At 38.6% G+C, this 20,086-nt stretch overlaps 1 protein-coding gene across 5 annotated transcripts in view; it reads right to left on the bottom strand.

Moving 5' to 3' along the window:
* Positions 1 to 2,277: 2,277 nt before the first annotated feature.
* The window catches only part of ITGB6 (integrin, beta 6), a 31,989-nt gene continuing 14,180 nt past the window's right edge, over positions 2,278 to 20,086 (bottom strand). For 4 of the 5 annotated variants that reach the window (XM_008948115.1, XM_008948114.1, XM_008948116.1 and 1 more), the window contains 7 exons: positions 15,810 to 15,944; positions 15,195 to 15,612; positions 14,062 to 14,284; positions 11,466 to 11,563; positions 6,490 to 6,609; positions 4,458 to 4,624; positions 2,278 to 2,588 (listed from right to left, as the gene is read on the bottom strand). In XM_008948115.1, the coding sequence (XP_008946363.1) occupies positions 2,487 to 2,588; positions 4,458 to 4,624; positions 6,490 to 6,609; positions 11,466 to 11,563; positions 14,062 to 14,284; positions 15,195 to 15,612; positions 15,810 to 15,944 (1,263 nt within the window). In that variant the 3' untranslated portion in view covers positions 2,278 to 2,486. The remainder of the gene's footprint in view (positions 2,589 to 4,457; positions 4,625 to 6,489; positions 6,610 to 11,465; positions 11,564 to 14,061; positions 14,285 to 15,194; positions 15,613 to 15,809; positions 15,945 to 20,086) is intronic. The other variant, XM_008948117.1, reaches the window with a different exon arrangement.

The following is a 20,086-nucleotide window of genomic DNA, read 5'->3' on the forward strand; positions in this document are numbered from 1 at the left end:
GTGACCTGCAGAACAAGGACTTTGGACTCTCATATTGAGCAGTAGAATCAGCCTTCTCAGAAGCAGAACTTGAAAGGGATTTAATAAACAGTATAAATCTCTATTACTTTAAAAGTAATAAAAATATTTCCATTTCTTTCAGAGGAAGTTTGTAATTTGATGACTTCTACATGTAAAATAGGAGAGTAACAGATGGTTTACATGGGTTAAATCCCATTTTAATCAAAATTTATCACGTAAATTAATGCTGTTAAAAGGATGGTTCATATGTATGAGCTCAGATATGTCTCAGTAATAGAGACTTTCCTCACCAAGCCTTTCTATTTTCTTTCTTCTAGATTTTTCTAGTTCCTTAAGCAATCCTGACCTAAATGAAGTCTGAGACAGAATCCAGGGGCCAACTGTGCTTCTTCTGAGTTTATCCATGTGCCAGGGAAAAAAGATTTTCTCCCATGTGTGACTTGCACTGACATGTGTGGAAGTCTAGTGGTTGGAAGGGCCACAGATACAAGCCTCTGTGCACAGTTTCCATTTTGATATATGCAGGAATATGGAAGAGTATGGATGTGAACCTGTTATTATTCTGTTCCAGTTTAATGACAGCCATCATTTTCTTCACACTGCAATGATTTTGTGTTTAATATGTGGTTATAACATCACCTTTTTTCCAAAGGCATCTGATACTGTTTATTTCTCTTTGCACAGAAATATATGCTATAGGTTTTAACCCACTAATTGACAGTGTTAAGCAGTTTGTTTAAACAAAAAAAATCTTTGCAAACCAAAACTAATAGTTTCACTGAAACTAGATCCTTATTTATAGCCATTGACTCCAGTAGGCTTTGGATCAAGCCCTAAAACAGGCATGGGTCAGAGCTAGCTAATGTATCAGTCTCGCATCCAGGAATTGTAGAGGATATAGAGACTGAAATTGCACAGACTTTGTAAATATTTGTTACAAAATGAACATCGAGTTTTTCAGATCAAATACATGATTTACCATGGGGAATGTACATAATTGTTTGTCTGTGACTGTGTTGATGTACCTTTGACTTCTATCAAAGTCTTCTTTTGTAACACATATGTACATTTTGACCTTCTATTCCAGAGTACTAAAAAATGCAAAGGAAAAGTGATATTAAAAAGTAAAGTACATTATTATTAACTTAAAATAGTCCAAAGTTGTAATTGTTCATGACAACATATTAGCTGATTTTCTTGGGGCTTTTTTTTCCTAGTGCTATGCATGACAACAGCATTACAACTTAAGAATTTATGGCAAGTGATTAGTAACTAGCTAAAACTGAGATTTAAAACTCCTCATTAACATCATGGAAATGAATGTGAAGGGAAATCCATAGGTATGTTTGTTGCTTAGCTTGAAAAACTTAAAAGGTCCAAAGGACCTGAATACATTATTTCACACACTAATACATGGTTTTGCTGTTAGGCCCTGATTGATCCTCACAATTTTGGATATTTCAATAAAAGAATAATGTCTTTGTGTGTGATACTAAATGTTTGTGTGAGCTTTTCCCTCATGTAAAGGACTCCTGCAACAGTTCATGTAACGGTCCAGCATGCAAGGTTTATTTTCAGTGCCTAAACAGGATGTAAGTGGGGTTCTGGTAATCCTCTGGTTTAAAGTTTCTCTACCAGGGTCTCTAATTTACAAAAATTTCTCATTTGCTCTGGACCCTCTCTACTAGAATTTAAAGGGAAGAGAGGAAAAAAAAAAAAAACAACCAACCCACCACAACCAAAAGAAACCCCAAAACCAGTCTATGCCTGGAACAGAAAACAACTCTGCAAGTGAATAAGGGCTTGATTTAGCTTTCCCTGATATAACCTCAGGGACTGGGTACTTAGAGAACATCAAACAGCAACAGGAACAAGAAAAGAGAAACAGGACAAGAAAGAATTAGAGAGGAGCTGTCTCTGTGTACCTTAGATACACAGAAGGTAGGCAATAATGCTTCTTGTTTCTGATGAAAAACTATTCAGTCACAGAGGTGATATGAGGAACCTCAAACCTCAGTAGCTTAAGCAGCATTCATGAAAAAAAAAAAACTTTTTACATTTAAACCAGCCTACCAAATAGACTGGTACAAATACATTCCTAAACACAAATATGGGATTGTATGTATGGACAAAGTAGTATACACCTCATTGTATATACCTAATTACTCAAAAATAGTCTTACATGTGATTTTTTTTTAATCCTCAGTATTAATGAGAAAATTTAAAATATTTGTGACACTTTTTTTAAGATGGGGGGTTTAATATTAAGGGGTTTTAAAAAAAGTATTTCTACTAAACTTTACAACTAATATGTTATCTATAGTTTTCCCAACAGAAGATATATTTTCTCTAACAGAAAGATTATACCACTGCAATGTGCAAACAAATATCTCATAATCAGCTGAGAAGAAACAAGTGTGTTTAGATTTCCTGCCAGTAAAACTAAGTTTGTTGTGTTGGAGGTGCTAATAGAAATCTGCAGCCATGGCCCCTTTTTGCTTTTCTTGGTTCTTGTAAGTTACATTTTTAAAAGTGGTTGTTGAGCCTCTGTACAGTGGATTTGTTTCCTAAGAAAACAAACGGAAACAGAAGAAATGGGAGTCATGTAATGTTGAATGCATCTTACCGTTGTTTCAGCTACAAGCAGACATAGCTGCACACCACTGTCTTGAGTCCACCTTTTCACCAATGGGATCATTTTGGTCCATCATTCCTGACCCAGTGGTATGATGCAGGTCATACATGCACCAGCTAGTATTCTTCTGCTTCCCAGTGTGCAGAAAAAGAAGGTTTGTACTCTACTACATGAGAAATTGGTCCAGCAACGTATTCCCAGCAGTGGACAATGCTGGCTGCCCTTAGAAAAGCTGACACACCTTTTAAAAACCTCCTGGGTCAGAGGGGATGTCCTCCTTTTATTGGTTTGTCTGTAGACATTTTGAATCCATGAAAACTTTTATCATCCAGAACATCTTTGGAAATAAATTTTATGCTCTAAGCAGGTGTTGTCTAGAGATGTCTCTTGGCTTCTTTAGAGCCTGCTGTTTCACCAGGCTTGTATGGGAAAAAACAGTGGACAAATGTCCCATCTTCAAATTCCCCAGTTATAATTTTATAGACTGGTAACACACCCTCTTCCCACTGTTTTTTTTTTTTTCCTAGTGAGGACTTCTGGTCTATTCTTTATACAGAAGTAATTTTGTACCATTGACCATTTTAGGATGGCTTTGGGCAGCTCACTTATATTCCAGCCCACTGAAATTCAGACTGGTCTATATGAGACAGGACAAACCAGTCTAGGGTCAGGAACATACTTTCCTTCACATCTGCTTCCCAGAAAAACATAATGCATATCATCAAACAATACTTTATCAAATATGTCTCTGTAATTTGTGTATCAAATGCTATGGTTGGACAGTCTAATAAGCACAGATGGTGTCTCAGTGGTGAGATATGACTTGTCACAATCCTCTTGCTTGAGCCACACAGACTACCACACACTGGGAGAAGGTGGGGGAACCCACCCAGGCTTTTAATCTTGGTCTCTGATCATTCATTTCCTACCACTTCCTCTTGTGACAGAAAAGTAAAATGTTTCTACCAGCTGTATCCTTGCCTTCCCTCTTACCATAGGCAGGTCTCCTGAAGGATTAAAAAAACATGCTTAAGTGGCCTTGACTGTAAGTAACTGATTTTTCCCATTGCAAAAGCTGAAAGGCCAGCAATGTCCCTTCTTGCAGAAAAGTTGCAACCACAGGGCTTTGTACAAGAATAGGGCCAGTGAATGGCAGCATGTCGCCTGTCCTCCTGACACCCAGAAGAAACGCTTACTCAACAAAGGTTTTCTTTCAGAGAGCCTCAGAAGTCTTAAAGCTTTTGCAGAAGAGCAAAAAAGTCAAGGGCAGAAATGAAAGAAGAAAAGGGAAATGTGGAATAATGTTCCATTAGATGTCTGCAAGCTATAGATAGAAGGCCTGAATTTCTCTGGCCTCTTACCTACATTTGGGACAGTCTATATTCATTGCCTCTCTGTGTGAGTGGGCTCTCATTATGATAGAGGCCATCAATAACCTCCTAAAATGGGCTCTGTTTCTGGGAAGAGGGGTGCACCTTTGAAAATTACCTAAACAACAAACAATTTTGCTAAGATGAATCAAAGGTGAGGTGCTAATTAAAAAGCAACTAATAAAAAAAAAAAAACGTTATCTGCATGTTTTACATGTGGAGGAAATTAAATCAGGAGATGGAACTCTAGCTATTTTTGATCCCTAAAAGAAATCGCAGTTTTACTTTGTAGAATACTAAAAGTAGTGCAAACCTACCAGTAAAATCTATCAGTTGAAAATAACAAACCCAAAACATAGAATTTTAAGGGCAGTTGTGCATCATACAACCAAAGTAAAGAACCTCATATAAATTTAATGCATTTAACGTACCGTTTGCCATTTAACTTTGGATTTTTCTGCTTCAAACTTGGCAACCTCTTTTCGATCTTGAACTGACACCAGTAATTTCCATATACAAAGTAAAACAGTGCCAATGAGAAGGATAGCAAGCGTGACACCCACCATTATCATTGGGATGTTTGGAAGCTGTGGGCAATCTGTGGAAACAAAACCAGTTATGACTGTGGATATCCAATCATTAAATTTAGACAGTTAAGAACAGTCAGAAGGCATGCTGGGCTTCTCATTTGCTGCAAGATGTGTATGCCTTTTCCTTCAAGTCCATGTTATTCTCCTCCTGCTAGCTTGCTAAAGGGTTTGTGAAACTGGCTGAAAAATACTGCATTAAAATGTTAAAAAAAATTGCTAACGTCTTCCACTTCTCTTTTACCATGTCAATTAGCAGCTGCTGAATACGGACCCAGATTCTGAAAAGTTAAAAAATTATTTTCAGATCTGTGGCAATATAATTCTAAAAAATGGGGAAGAGTTGACAAGATTATGAATTTTACAATGTTACAGCTGAAGCTCTACTTCAATTAACTAATATTCAGCGTGCAGCAGAGGAAAAGATTCTGGTGAGATCTGCGTGAGGGTGAAGTCACCAGTGGTACTGAGAAGACAGAGGAAACTGCATTTCACTCATGAAAACAGTGAGGGAAAATTTCCAATGGAGTTGCTGAAAATGTTGGCCTAAACAATTTGAAGGAATTTTGCATATCAAGTTCTACAATAAATTTTATCATGCAGTCTTTCAGAGAGTCAAAAATAAAATTTAAGTTTTTGCTTCACCAAAACACATGAAAGTTTAATATTGAAAGATACTGCCCATGGAAGTCAGTGAATGCTACTATTTTACAAAATTTGGTTTGAGGACATTGAAAAATTCCTTTCAGTCTTATCTGGGTTACATGATTATATTTCACATTACCCTTTTGCTTGATGTCATCATTTAACTAATTCTGAGGAGTCAGGTTTGAGCAGTGGGTTAATGCTCTGGCTACTGGTGCCATCTTAACTTCAGTTCCATAAATGAAATAAATTTCTAGAGCATTAAATGTATTTAATGAAGAGAAAAATCTTATCCTTAAATTCTTGAGTCTTAGAGGCACAATTTACACAGCTGGCAAAGGGGTGTATTTCTTTAATATGACCGTTGTTACAACCATCTTTGCTGTAATAGTATTGTATACAAAACCAGACTACTGTTCTTATGGCAGAAGCTGCTTTTCTGCACATTGAAATTACTTTCATTCTCAGATGTGTGCTAGAGAAAGGCTACAAAAAGAGCTAACAAAATAAACGCTGTTTGTGCCAACAGAACATTGCAGAGGTTACAAATCTATGTAGCTTTCCCTAAAACATAACTAACATTTAGCACTGAGGCGCTGAATACGTCCAAAATTACTGCCTCAAACTAAACTGTTTGGCAGCTGAAAAATGGTGTCTGTGTTCTCTCCTGTCTTATGTGATTAGGAGCTTTAATGAATAATCAGTAGTGAAACAACAGTAAATAAAAAAGTAATGTTAGATGACAGGATATAACGAGATCTGTTGAATATCTGTTATGCAAAATATTCAAAACTTAATGATACTGCAACATTAAACATAATTATAAACATATTTTTCAATTTCAGCAGGTATGCCCAATCAGATAGTGGTCTGGATTATGGCCATCTATAAAATACATGACATTTCAAAGTGAATTAATGTCTTGTCATGTGATGCAAATGACATTTGGGACCACCAACTTAGAGTTGCACAGACCTTTAGACAAATTCACTTACTCTTGAAGCCCAGGGATCATTCTACCCATCCTTCATGACAGGCCATGTATTTATTTTACTACTACATTAAACAAGTACTTGGGGAGGCGCTCTTGTGGCTGGGCAGGGGAGAGCTGCAAACACAAGGAGGTGCAGTGCTGTTTAAAAGAGTTCAGCTTCTACATAGCTCACCCTGCCTGTGTCTTTAAATCAGATTTCACCCAGAAAAAAAAAAAAAGGCAATATTCACTGCTTACCTTTCTGTTCTATGCTGTGAATGACTGTCCTTCCCTGTTCATCCATAGTCAGTAGAAATGTGGTTATACATTCATTTTCCCCCTGCAAAGCGCAGGGAATGGATTTATCCTCTGAATAATCTGCGGAAGGAGGTAAATTAAGTAATTCATCAGATCAAATGAAATTTAACATACAATAACAGGAGGGACTAATGGCATCATGTTTGTCACAGCCTCATCCGTGGATGGTAAGGAGCGAAAGACGAAAGCAGAAATACCCTCAGAATTTCTACCCAATTTAACAACTTTTCTACCAACCCAAGCTTTGGGTTTTTTTCCAGTTTTCCACTGATATTTCCAAAGAGCTGATCCAGTTGTCAATCTGCACTGACTATCTAGTGCACCTTATTAATCTAGATGATTAGTGCAGTGTGAATTTCAATGAATTCTAAGTGCTTCCAAGATGCTTAACCACCAGCTGCCTAGGAAATGTAGTAGTCCCCAATTACAGGACAAAGTAAACAGTGTGTTCACAGCTACTCCTACCACATCTCAATTATGTTTCAGAAGTAGATATCCATACATCAAACAGCAGTGGATACTGTTAAAAAGGCTACCATTTATTTTTTCCACAATAGCCCGTTCAAAGTTTAGTGTTTCCGGTACTGTCACAACAGTAAATATAGATTAATAACAGAAAACTGTGATTCTGGGATATTTTAATGTGATTCCAGGGGAAGTAGATAAAATGTGACCTGAGATGACAGCCTGCCCCCATCTATTTGTCTCTCCATTTAATGTAGATCTGCACAAAAATGTAATAATTTTTTTTTCCAGGTGATTCCTAACTGGGAAACCTTTTCTGCTGAGAAAAGTTCATTCAAAGGGAACAGGGAGACAGAAGAAATCTGGCTGTGGTAGACTATATAAAGCAAGTCAGATAACTGAAAATTGAAACTACAGGTCCAGAGCCAGAAATGACATAATTTAGAGCATAACCATTATATAATATTCTTACAGAGCAAAAATATCTGACCTTATAACTGTGTGCAATAACACCTCAGGGGCTGTATGCCTATGGCTCCATGTAACCCATGATTCCCTGATTTGATCACTGAAAATCTAGGTATGCAAAACTACTTAGTTGTTTGTTTTGGTGTTTTTTTTTTTTTTTTGAGGTAAGAAAAAAACCAGTAAGTTTCTCAAACATTTCTTTACAAATAATTGTCACTCTTCACTATATGTTAACCCATTCAAAACTCTTCCTGAAATTTCATAAGCAACTGTGTTAAAGATCTTAAGTCCTCAAATTTTAATATAAAGAGTAGTGAAATAGGAAGTAAGAATCAGACAGGAATAAAAAAAAAAAATGCTTACATTCTTTTCTCATATTGCTTTTATCACAAGGTTTAGTCTTATAGCAAACACTGTAAAAAATGATAGAAAATGTGAAAGTACAAATAATTGACTACCCTACAGTCCTTTCCCCTGCTTGTTATAGAAAGAGAACGACATCTATTTGCATTTTAATGGAAGCATGTCCTTGATCTGTGATAATCTTGTATTTAACCTGTTCTTGGTAGCGGAGCAATGTGTTATCTTTCAAAGAGATAGGCAAATAAGACTTGCTAATTTAACAGGGCTTGGCTTTGTTAGAAGTACCACAAACTGCAGACTGAGTGTACTGAATTAATGGCACTCATTGCCAGGTCACAATTCCAGTAACACTGTCATGAGTTTTGCAATATTTGTTGTTTCCAAATGCTTTTAAGCAATCAGATCCAAAGAATATTAGCTTGCCTTTTATTAAAAAAAAAAAAAAAGAAAGAAAAGAAAAATAACAAAAAGAGGGATTGTTTGCTATCCTGAAGGTAGAGAAAAACTTGCAGGCATATTCAAAATATCATCCAGAAGGCAGTAAATGCAAGTATATTAGTTATTTTTACATTGCAATTTTCAATTTAATGTCATAATTTGAGACAAAGGGGAGCAGAAAACTGGTTATGTGTGAGGATGTAGAAGTGAAAGCAAAGATGCCAGTTTAAGCTATCCAGAATCCAGCTTATGCTTAGCATCTTTATTTCCTGATGTTATTTTTAGGAGGAGGGATCACTCAGAGAGATTATTTTCATTTTGTCAGCACAAAAATCTGCCTACCTAGGAAATCCCCTGTAATTTACACCTGTGTAATTTTCTGCATTCTGCAGTGAATCATCATACTTTTCCCACTTCTGCCCACAGCCTAATTCCATTAATTTCAATGCTATTTGAAACCACTGGAGTCTCACTGGAAGAAGAATTGGGGAACAGTGGCAAGCTGAAGCCTCAAAGTGCAAAAGACTGTCTCCTAACAGACACTTATATAAAAGATGTAACAAAACAAACAAAAAAAGACCATAAATTTAAATGTCATTATGCTCCTTCTTGTTTGTCTTTTGCTCAACAAAATGTTGTGGGGTTTTTTTTGGTTGGTTGGTTGGTTTTTTTTTCTTTTTTCTTTTTTTTTCTGGACAGTTTTATCTCCTTTTGGTTCAGAACAACAGAGTGGCACTGTTGTAGAGGTTTATTCAGGCTCCAGCATCCCCTTTGTTCCTGCATTAGGAATTTGTGTGGTGTTAACACTATGGGGTAGGAAAAACTCCATTTCTCCAAAGGAAGTGTAACTATTTGGCTTATGGCAGGAGCAGTGTGGTGCCTTGTGAGCAGGGTGATGGCTGGAGCCACTCTTTAGGTATTGCAGTTCCTCCTGGGTAGTGCGTAGGGCAACAAGGGTTTCTCTTACACCCATCTAGCAAAGGGGGGGATCAGTTCGATTTAATATTCAAATATTAATCATAGAATACCAGGTTGGAAGGACCTCAAGAATCATCTGGTCCAAAAATGAATGAAAATAAATATTCAAAACTATGTGTGGTGTGAAGATAAACCCAGTAAACACGAAGCCATCAGCACCTCCAGAGCTGCTGTGCCATCCTGTGCCCTGCTGGATGCCCAGGTGGAGAGGCTGCTCTGGCCATGGCCATGCTAGGAGCCCTGCTGCAGGGGAGCAGGAGGAGGAAACCCTGGCACCCACAGAACCAAAGTAGAGTCAGTGAAAGCCAGGGCTCAGAGGCTAAACAGGCATTCTGAGGAAAGAGGAAAATTCAAAGCCTATGGGGTTTCTGTTGCTCCACAGTTCCAGTCATTGCATTGCAACATACGCCTACAAAAGAGAAAGTAAATCTTTAAAGTGCTAATATTTTAATTAACCTAGAGCTATTCTGAGTTTTCAAAAAGCCTTGAAGCATTAAAGAAAAGGAAATATGAACCAGAAAGAAACAGTATGCAACCTTATGAACTTGCTCAATAATCTGTCTTAAATATTATGTAATGGCCTAGTAATGCCACTTTCAAAACTTTTCTTTTTTGTTTAGGTAATACAGTTTTGATTTTAGGATTATTATTTTTTTTTAATTATTATTTTGAAGATTGCTTTTTCTTCTCAGGACTTCCTAATCATGCCAAAACAAATCCTTTGAGCTGATACACAAATATTTGACAATTTCCAACAGCTTACTTTTCTCCTTTTTTTTTTTTTTTTTTAGGGATTGAGATGGGAACAGTTATCCAATCTTCAGTACAGCAGTTGCTATAACTGCTGCAAATAAATTAATAAATTTTAAATCTAAAGAACTAGCTGAGAGGCCCAATGAAGGAAACACAGGACATGAAAAAAAAGGAAATACACAGGAATAGATGATGTTGTCCTGCTCATATTCCTGTGACCTCTGTGTCTGTGACCAGAACCATATAAGAGAATGTTTCTGCTCTTGATTAGTATTCATTATATTTGAAAATAGAGTGACACATATATATTCCTAGCTACAAAATCTGCCATCTGGCAGTAACAACCTGAAAAGTTTTCTAGCTGCAGAGATACAATAAAAGTGCTTTGTATGTTTCTTAATCTTGTAAAGAGATTTTTTTATTAATAAGTAAATACTGATGCCTAGAAAGGCAAAGCATGATAATAATGTTAATAAAAGCACAAAATTAGAATTAGTTTTCCTTACAAGAGCACTATTTTCAACTTTTGAGCTTTGTCTTGTGGAGCAATGTCATCAAAGAAAAAGGAGTAGCTTTGTTAGAAAGATGTACAGCAGTGAAATTTCTGCATGCATGCAGCTCTGGATGGGCTTCCAACAGTTTGCAGACACAGACCTTAGATGCAAATGTGGCATTCGGCATTGTCATCTTAACTATTACATTTATCTTATTTAATGCTTCTGGTGCATCTGTGATGTGGATATAATGTACCTATGTCCTGCTTCACCTAATAGGATTGGGACTAGAATTGGCATTAGAATAAAGACAGACTGCATAGGCAGCCTTGCCTAGAAGGCAAGCACATTCCTCTGAAGAAAAGGATGTACTATTTAATTTGAAGTTAGATTTTTTTCTGAGAGTACTATTTTATTCAAGGTCAATTCCTATTCCAGAAATTCGCATTGATAGAGGATAGTTTTGAATTAAAGCAAACAACTGAAACATGTTTATAGCCTTTAGGATACCAGAAATGTCTTTGCCACAGGTTAAAGGGCTATGTCTAGTTGCTGACTGTAATCAAGAGTCTGTATAAGGACTAGAATCACATTTTACATTTGTATGGCAAAAGAAGCCACACTGAAACTCACTGTACAGGCATAACCTAGACTCAGGGGCTTTCATCAGCCACCAATTAACAGGGACTGGTATTTAATAAATTCTATACGTTCTTACGTAAACTGCTTAGAAAGTAGGTGTGCTCCAATACCTTAATTAACCTGGAAGGGTAATACCAGCCCTGCTCTGCATTTCCTACTTACCACAGAGGATCTGAAGACAGACAGCAATTGCCTTATGAGCCCTAATATAATTCCACATCAGCAAAACAAGGCTACTTTCACATATAAAATTACTGAAAGTGAAAACTATCACTAATAAGGCACACAGAGAAAAAGAAAACCAAGTATTCAGACCCTTTGTGGTGTGGACAGTTGCATCAACCAATCTGCATTTTTCACTGCATTCTCCTGGTGACTTGTCATCGGAAGCCAAGTGACATTCCACACAGCTCCTGCGGAAAATAATTCAGCAGCTCATCAGTCTCTGCCTGTCACAAAACAACACTATAAAAGCCAGTGCATATGCTTCTGCATTTTAAAGAGATGCTAAACAAAAGGTTTTGTGCTATGGATACAGTAGTTCTCAGAAATATGATATGTGTTGCCATCAAAAAAAACCAACCAAAAAAAAAGAACAAAACCACCCACATCCACAAAAAAACTCTCTACCTGAATAAAGGTATTGTGGATAAGTTCTCTCTCTCTTTTTTTTTTTTTCTCTCCCAGCTTATTAACCACCAGACAGAACCCCAGGCAACATTGTTCATGTGGGTCTATCAAAGACATGGGGTTACTCACACATAACATTCATCTTAAAAAAATAAATATTCTGAACAGATCTCACACTAAATACCAGCTGGAGGAATGCCTATCAGATGAACAATATCTGAAATTGACTTCAGAGAGATCAAGCTGGGACACCTACTGTAAGTCTTCCTTTGTTGAATGTCTGTTGAATAATGTATTAAAACACTACTCAGGTGTCTCAATAGATGTCTCTTGAATGTGATTACTTGTCTCAGGAATTACTTAGATCTTAATTATACTAATACAATTTATTGGAAAATTATTTACTTTATCCAATATTCCCAGAAATTCAATGAGGATTTCAATAAATGCATGGTTTATTCTTGGAAAAAGGAAACAATGAACAGAATTAATATCTGAAAATTTTTGATGCAAAATGTATCTTGCTGATTATTGACAAATAGCTTCAGCCAGACTGAGTGGCTAAGACTCTGAGAAGCGGCGTGAAGGACTGACTGCTTAAAAAAGAGAGAACTGCAACAAAACATCCCCCCAAAACCCAGGCCATATCCTGTTGCACTGAGTTACATATATCCATGGGAATATGCTGAGGCTGTTGATATTATCTTCACAGGATGGAGATGACCTTATCACTTGCCCTGGAGATGGTGAATAGTAAAAGCAAGCAGGTAATCGGATAGCCTCTATCTCAGGGAGACAAATGCAGTGTTGTTGGTGTTTTTGTCATATTTGCCATGTTTCTCATACTACCACTCTTTTTCTTAGCTGCCTAGCTATTGATCTCCATGCCCTCTGACCTGGTCTTTCAGCTCTCTCAGTTACCCTACCCAGGTATTCCCAATGTTCTCTGTCTGTTGGCTTTCCCTGCCCTGCATTTTGGCAAGGGAAGACACTGAAACAGAGGCAAGATCTAACACTGCATACAATATACATGTTGAAATAGGCTAATGTAATGCCCATCATGTAACTTTATATTTCCTATTCTTCTGTCTAATTGGGCAGAGCAAAGCAGCAGCATTGTCCTCGGTGTTTAGAGCACTTGTATGCAGAAGTTCTCTTTACTTAGAGATTTCAGCAAACTGATAGGCTTACTTTTGTAGGCTTAGTTTAGCACTAACAAAAATGACGATTTAATCACATGCTATAGAATAGCTTCTCATCTCAGACACAGCATAGATTGCAATGGCAGGCATGAAAATACAGTGGCAGATAGCTGGTATGGAAGAGAAATGGACCTCAACTCTAAATAAGTAGACGTGATTGCCATGAAACATTAATGCAACTTATACTGACTTGGCGCTCAGCAAGCAAAACTAGGGCCATTAATAACTTGTATTCTGTGAAGCCTAATTCAGCTTCCAGCTTAAATTTTTACTGAAGACTTCTCATTTTGAACTGACTTTAGCCCTGCAAGAACTCATGTAAAAGAAGCATAAGCGTGGGTGTACTTAGAGTGGTCAGCTTTATGTCACATGTATTTTTGGTTGCTTTTCCTATCATGCGCCGTAGCATACCCCATGCATCACAGCAGGAAAGCTACAGAAAACTTGTATGCTCAGTGAGCAGAAGACACTTCGCCATTTACAATTAACTCATCATCAACTTATATATGACATGCAGCTACCTACAGATTTCATCCCCAGACTACGACCTAGTTTATCATAGTTGAGCCTCTTTAATTCAGCCAAGCTTAACTGAATTTGAACTATGTATTTGCACATGTGTAAAGCTTGAGCAGACAGCGTGACCTTATTGATTAGTATGCATGAGAATGGTTACACAAATGCTAAATTTCTCTGTGGGTCTTCATTTTTGCTGTAGCAGCTGTGCTGGAATGTTTTCATTATGTATTGTGGACTGGAAGGAAGTCCATCTGGTTATGTCTAATGTTGTCATGTAAGGCCCACATTCTGATTAGTAGGACAGCCAAGGAGAGCAGTGGAAGTGTGATGTGTGCACCTTGAAGGTGTTTAAATTTTTTTTTCCATAAAGTTCTTTTATACAGGAGTTGATAGATGGTTGATGTACAGCTTTGACTACCACTCTCAAAGGGCAAAGAAGCTCTTGGGTTCTAGTCTGTAAATCCAATTTACAGCAGCAGCAGGAAGCACACTGCTGAGGCAGTGTAGGAGGTAGGTACCTGGATGATACAAACATCAAAGATGTAAACCCAGCACATTACCGCCTGGAACTGCAAGGGTCGCCGCAGAGAGGGCATTTGTCACATGTTTGTCCTGAAGCCCCTGGATGAGTGCAAGTACATGACCCACAGATGCATTCGCCTCTCCCACTGCACAGTGTCCCATCCTCAGCAACGCAGGCGCTGGTGTCAGTTGTGCAATTACAGTATTCACCGGTCCATCCAGTGTGGCACATGCACTCCCCGCAGTCACAGTCACCATTGCCTGCAAAAACATTTATTATACTTCAAATCAGTCTCTTAATAAGAATCTGAATGATGGACTTTAAAATCATTCTCCTTAATAGCAGATATTTTCCTCTCTCCAACTCTTCTCACTCTTCAACATCGTTCTTCCTCCCCCAGCATTTTCAGTTTTAAGCCAGAGGATCAAATTTTCGCTTAGACTGGCTGTAAGCCAATGCAGCTCCCTTCTCTTCACTGGAGTCCTCCCCACAGATCTTATCTCCTCACAGTGCATGACCTAATGGGTAAATCCTCTCTCGTTTATAGCAGCATAATTTCAGCCTATCTATTCAGCACAATCTCACTGCTGGTTCCTGCCAGTTTAATGCTATTCCCATTGTTTCTGCAAAATCACTTCTGATTTATAACTCTATATCTCACGAAGAAAAATCATAAATACATGTTCTCAAATTCTGATTGTATCTTAATAAGATAAGTCAAGAACCATTGGTTACTGGGTTAAAAGTATAAATATATCAAAATTATCTTAAAAGTCATTAACGAAGACAGCTATGCTTTGATAATTGTGTCAGAGTGAAACCGTACACTGGCTAACACCAATGTGTGTCAATATACGTACATAAACTTCCTTGGTACTACAAGCATCTACAGCTATTAGAAGTCTGATCCAGCCAGTATGTTCCAGTAAAGCCATGCCAGCTTACACTAGCTATGGGGTGGTTAAGCATGACTCATTTTTACATCTGAAAACAGGGTTAAAAACTTTCTTGCAGTATGTCTGGAGGTCATTCAGAAACGGCAAACTGCACTTTACACAGAATTGGTTCCAACTGAATGTAGGATGAAAAAGCAGATTCATAGCCCATAGCTAAGAGCGAGACAGTAAAGCTCAGAAATGCAGACACTGCAATAGCGTCCAGGGACCGTACCCGCGCACTGGAGCCCTCTGTGCCTCACACACGAGAAGTCATCGCACTCGCAGCGTGGCCCGTACACCCTCCCGTACAGGGAGGGGTGGCACACACAGTGCCCGCAGTAGCAGTCGCCTCTGCCGCTGCAGGAGCTCTGCCCTGCCCCGCCCTTGCAGGAGCTGGCGCCAAGGGAGCTCTCGGCGCATTCGCAGCGTGGCCCCACGTACCCGGGGCTGCACACGCACACCCCGCACTCGAACGATCCTTTCCCTTCGCTGCATTTCGGGCTGTTCTTCTCGGCCTTTGCCTGACAGTTGCAGCTGCACTGGGGATGAATTTCCATTTCCAGGGTGTCACTGAGCCCCACTGGTTTTATCACAATATGCCTTCTGTTTTTTTCGCACGAAGAGAGACTGACAGTCACATTGAAAGAGACCTGGAAGAGAAACCGGTGGCTGTTCAGAGCTGCAGCACACGTAGCTCTGCAGAGCTCTCTGGGAACGCACGCAGAGGACAGAACAAAGGGCTTGCGGATATCACCTGCTTTTTATAGCTGGTTTGGAGGAAGACTCTCTACCTTGGTGTCCTAAATTCTCCGGCATCATGTCTTTTGAGAATTTGTTCTTTACTTACTGTGTCTCCCACTTTCACATGAGAGCATTTCCTCTGATGTGGGAGAAAGGTTCCATTGTTACAGATGGCCGTGAAAGAGAGATTGAGCCCTTCTGTCTCTCCCAAGATCTCTAGCTCCACCTCGGACCTCAGCTCCTTAGAGGAAAAAGATGTGAGATGAATGGAGTGATAACACTGCCAAGCACCACTGATGCTCCATGTCTGTGTAACACGGACTGTAACTTACCCTGACTTATCCAGAGCAAATTCCTGTGTTTGGCACTTTATTTACAGACTTCTCTACTGCAAGAAAAATGGGGAACAAGCAAAACAAAGCAAGTGCCAACAGAACTGGCTTTCAGTGGAAAGCAATGGTGGTATCAGTTTAATATCTGTTATCACGGGGCTTATTTCCTGCCTTTGCAGGTGACTAAATTAAACATTTTATTAAATCATCTTTCATCACTAAGTGCTCTGCTGACTGATACAGGTTTTTTTCTCAGCTCTGGTCTTACGGAGGAATGGATTTGTGTCCCTGATTGCAGTGCTAGCACTGGGCTTTTCCTGATTAGCCAGCCTATGTCAATATTGCTCCCTCTTTATCTCTCCTGCTAGAATTAAACCTCACAGTTTCTCTCATGGCAGGGCAGGCTCTGAGATCAGTTTTGCCTCAGTGCAGGGCTTCTGCCAGTTAGTCTGGCTTTTCCAGGGCCAGAGTCCAGAGTCGAGCCCCATCATGAGCTCCTGCAGTCAGAGCTCTCACTCCCTTCCTTTCTTCTCCTGATGAAAATTCCCACTTCATGAGCTGTCAGTGCTAGTTCAAGTTATATTCAACAACATTCTAATTTCTTAAAATAAAGTTCAATCAAACTTTCAATTCTTGAATTGAAACAAATTCCTTCCTGAACTCCCTCACATCAGATTTTTATGTTTAACTTTTTAAAATGTTTTATAACAAGTTTGCTTACACAGCTTAAGCTTAATCCAAAACCTATAGCAGGCTATGGGGAAATTCCCTATGACTTCATTGGACTGTGGATCCAGTAAATGGAAATTTTTAAAAGTACCTTAGCAATTGCTGAGCAAAAGTCTCACTGACTTGGCTTTGTGCTCTTGCAAGCTTAATAGCTTTACAAAATACTGCTTGCACTTCAATCAGAGCTTGAGGAACTCACTGACCTTACTTCAGTGTGTCATTTTATTAAAGATATCAGGATGACTCACTGGAGTAAAGGTCTGGTGGAGTAAAGCAAACTAAAAGTAGAATAGGTAAAAACCTGCACAGACAACAATTCCCTGTCCCTTGTACATGTCCTGGATTCCCTGCAAATTTATATTAAGGTTGTGATTACTGTTTTCTTGGTTGTTTTTTTGGTTTGTTTTTTTGTTTGTTTGTTTGTTTGTTTTGTTTGTTTGTTTTTGTTTTGTTTTTTTTTTTTTAGCAACTTTTCATTTAGAAATCCTTGCCAGTAAACCAAAGCAACACATCATGCAAGAGAATTCACATAATACCCAGAGCTCTTTCGATCACGGAGTAAGAGCAGTAAAATACCTGGGCATCAGGTTGGTAATGTTGGTAGCTCTGGATATGTCCGATTTTCCCTTCACATTTGTTTTAGACTTAGGTGCTTATGTTGCTATTGGGACAATGTAGAGAGTCCTAGATAACAATATGTTTGCAATAGCTGGGCTTCCACAAAAGGACCAAATATAGCAAACCTCTAGAGAAAACTGTAAATGTTGGCATGTACTAAAGTTACAGGAAATATCAGCAAACTGACCCTCTTCCACCAGCTACAAAACTACAACGCTCGAGTAGAGTCCAGCTGTGAGAGAAAATTAAATGCTGCCAAACACCAAGTCATAATACTTTGAATCCTGGTGTCCATACTGGATCACTTGAACATGCCTTGTTGTTGCGAGGGGTTGAAATACACACCTTATACTACTGAAAATGAATGTATAAACTGTCAGACTCCAGTTTCTTGGTTCTTAATACCTGTGAGGACTTCTAATAGTGTTTTAGATCTACTAAGCTACCTGGCTGTAGTCTGAGGAGAAATAGCACACAGTTTAGTGAGCTTTAAGCCATTCACAGAGAAACATACGTGGTTCACAAAATTTTCAGAATGAAACAATAGACAAAGCAGTGTTACAAACTTGTGTTACATGTCATTTTAAAATACGTTATTTCTTTGGTCTTACTTTCCTGTAAGTGAAAGGAACAAGCACTGAGGAAAAAAAAAAAGTGGAATTTTTCTGAAATTTTAAAATCCTGGAATGAATTTAATCAAACACCCTGATATCTGTCACAGTGCTTTTCAGCCTACAGCTCTGCAATACAAAGCTATGCAGAATTCAATGTTAAACAAGGCAGGCAGAAATATGCTTACAGAAGAAATGACTCATACTTGGAAAGAACATGAGAACTCCTTGCAAGAAATATTTTGACAGCTCAGACTTTCTTAACTTGCTTACTTCCTCCCTGAAGCTTTAAGATAGCAACACATGGTGAATAGTATTAGCAAACTTTGTGTTTGTACAGCAAGCAAAGACTCAAAAGCACTTCAAAAGCGTTAAAAGATTTAGTCTACTCTTAGCTGGCAAATAGTTATTTATTCCTTTTTTTTTTTTTTGTGCATAAAGAAACTGAGACACTTGGCATCGAATTACATTGCTGAGAGTAGAATGAAAAGTCTGTGACAAAAATGGAATTAGATACTGTTTTCATGTCATTTTTAACAGTAGGTCTACCCCATTCCCAGTCCAAAAAAATTCAAATGTCTTCACTTATGTCAAATAAGGTGGTGTTCAGTGTTTCCTGCTTGGAAGATCTTCAGTCATGAAGCAATAACATTGTTAACCTTTAATGTTAAGTGTAATAAAATGGGCTTTGGGAAATTTTGAGCGTGATGTGTTGCTACTTGCACATATTGTACATCTTGAAACACATGTGGTATTTTAAGAACCTATGAGCAACACAAGTGCATGGTCCAGACATGCTGAACCTGAATGAGGACATGACGAGTTATGGCCCAAAGGCAGGAACACTGTTCCTGCAGCCGCCTCCCTGTCACTACAGGAGGGAAGTGAGAACCGAGCTCAGAGACCCTTCTAAACTCTGCCTGCAGAATGACTGAAACCAGGACTGGTTGGAACAACTCAGGAACTGCACCAATGTCACCACTTAGAGCTCTGAGAGATGATCTGCTCAAATCAGGCATCAGCTAAAAAGCCAACCAATGTCCTGGGCATCACAAGCAAAGATGCTGAGAACGACACAGAGGGCATTGTTTTGCCTCTGTGTAAACCTTAGTGTGCCCTCTCTTGTGTATTGTAAGCTCTTCTGGTCTCCACGTCTCAGGAAGGATTCACTGGAGCCAGGGAGAGTTAAAAGAAGGGTCAGCTGAAGTCACCAAGGAGGTGGAGCAGCCAAAGAGAGACTTCAAAAAGATTGTCCAATTTGGAGATGACTGGGAAGGTGGAAGGGTGTCTCAGTGATAAAATATTATGAAATTGTGAAGACATGAAGACAAAGTGGATGCAGAGCTGTTATTTACCTAACCCTGCAACATAAGAACTGAGGTGCACTCAGTGAAATTTTAAAGCCTAGGTTGTAGTTTAAAACGGTAAAAAGAAAAATGCATCTTCACACAGTGCAGCTGAACTCCTTTTTGATAAAGGAGGCAATGGAGACTGAAAATATCAGCAGGTTCAGAAACAGAGTAGAAAAAAAAAACCCCTGTGTACTATAGGTACATGAGCAGACCCTAATGGGAAGAGGCAAGCATGCACTCTCCACCTTTCCAATGTTCTAGTAAAGCAGAAGGTGCCATGACACTGCAGTAAGGGGAAGCACTGCTCTGCACTTAACACAATGTTAACACAAAGGCACCAGGACACAGCACTGGGACAATTATTCTATGTTTTTCCATTACTTACTGGGCAACAAAACGGTATTTCAGCTGTTAAATGTAGGAATCTCTGTCTGTGCATTAGAGTGTCAGCCTCAAGAAATCCTGCTAGGAACCAAATGTGACTAACAACAGGTTGGACTCCGGAAGTGAAATCCTGGTGCTGCTGGATGTTTAGCAATAGCTTTGCTCATGTAAAGATTTCTCACACTATTTTTAATAATATGTAGACTCCCGAGACTAACCTTAAACTTCTTTGCTTATTTAATTTTCCATGGGACAGAGAAACTTCTGGTATTTTTGTATGTCATTTAAAAATTCAAAACTCACCAATTGTATTGCTTTTACAAGAGTTAAAAGAATTTGCTTTGCCTTATAATCATA

The sequence above is a fragment of the Merops nubicus genome, unplaced genomic scaffold (genome assembly GCF_000691845.1).
Source record: "Merops nubicus isolate BGI_N331 unplaced genomic scaffold, ASM69184v1 scaffold11239, whole genome shotgun sequence".
NCBI classification, from domain to species: domain Eukaryota; kingdom Metazoa; phylum Chordata; class Aves; order Coraciiformes; family Meropidae; genus Merops; species Merops nubicus.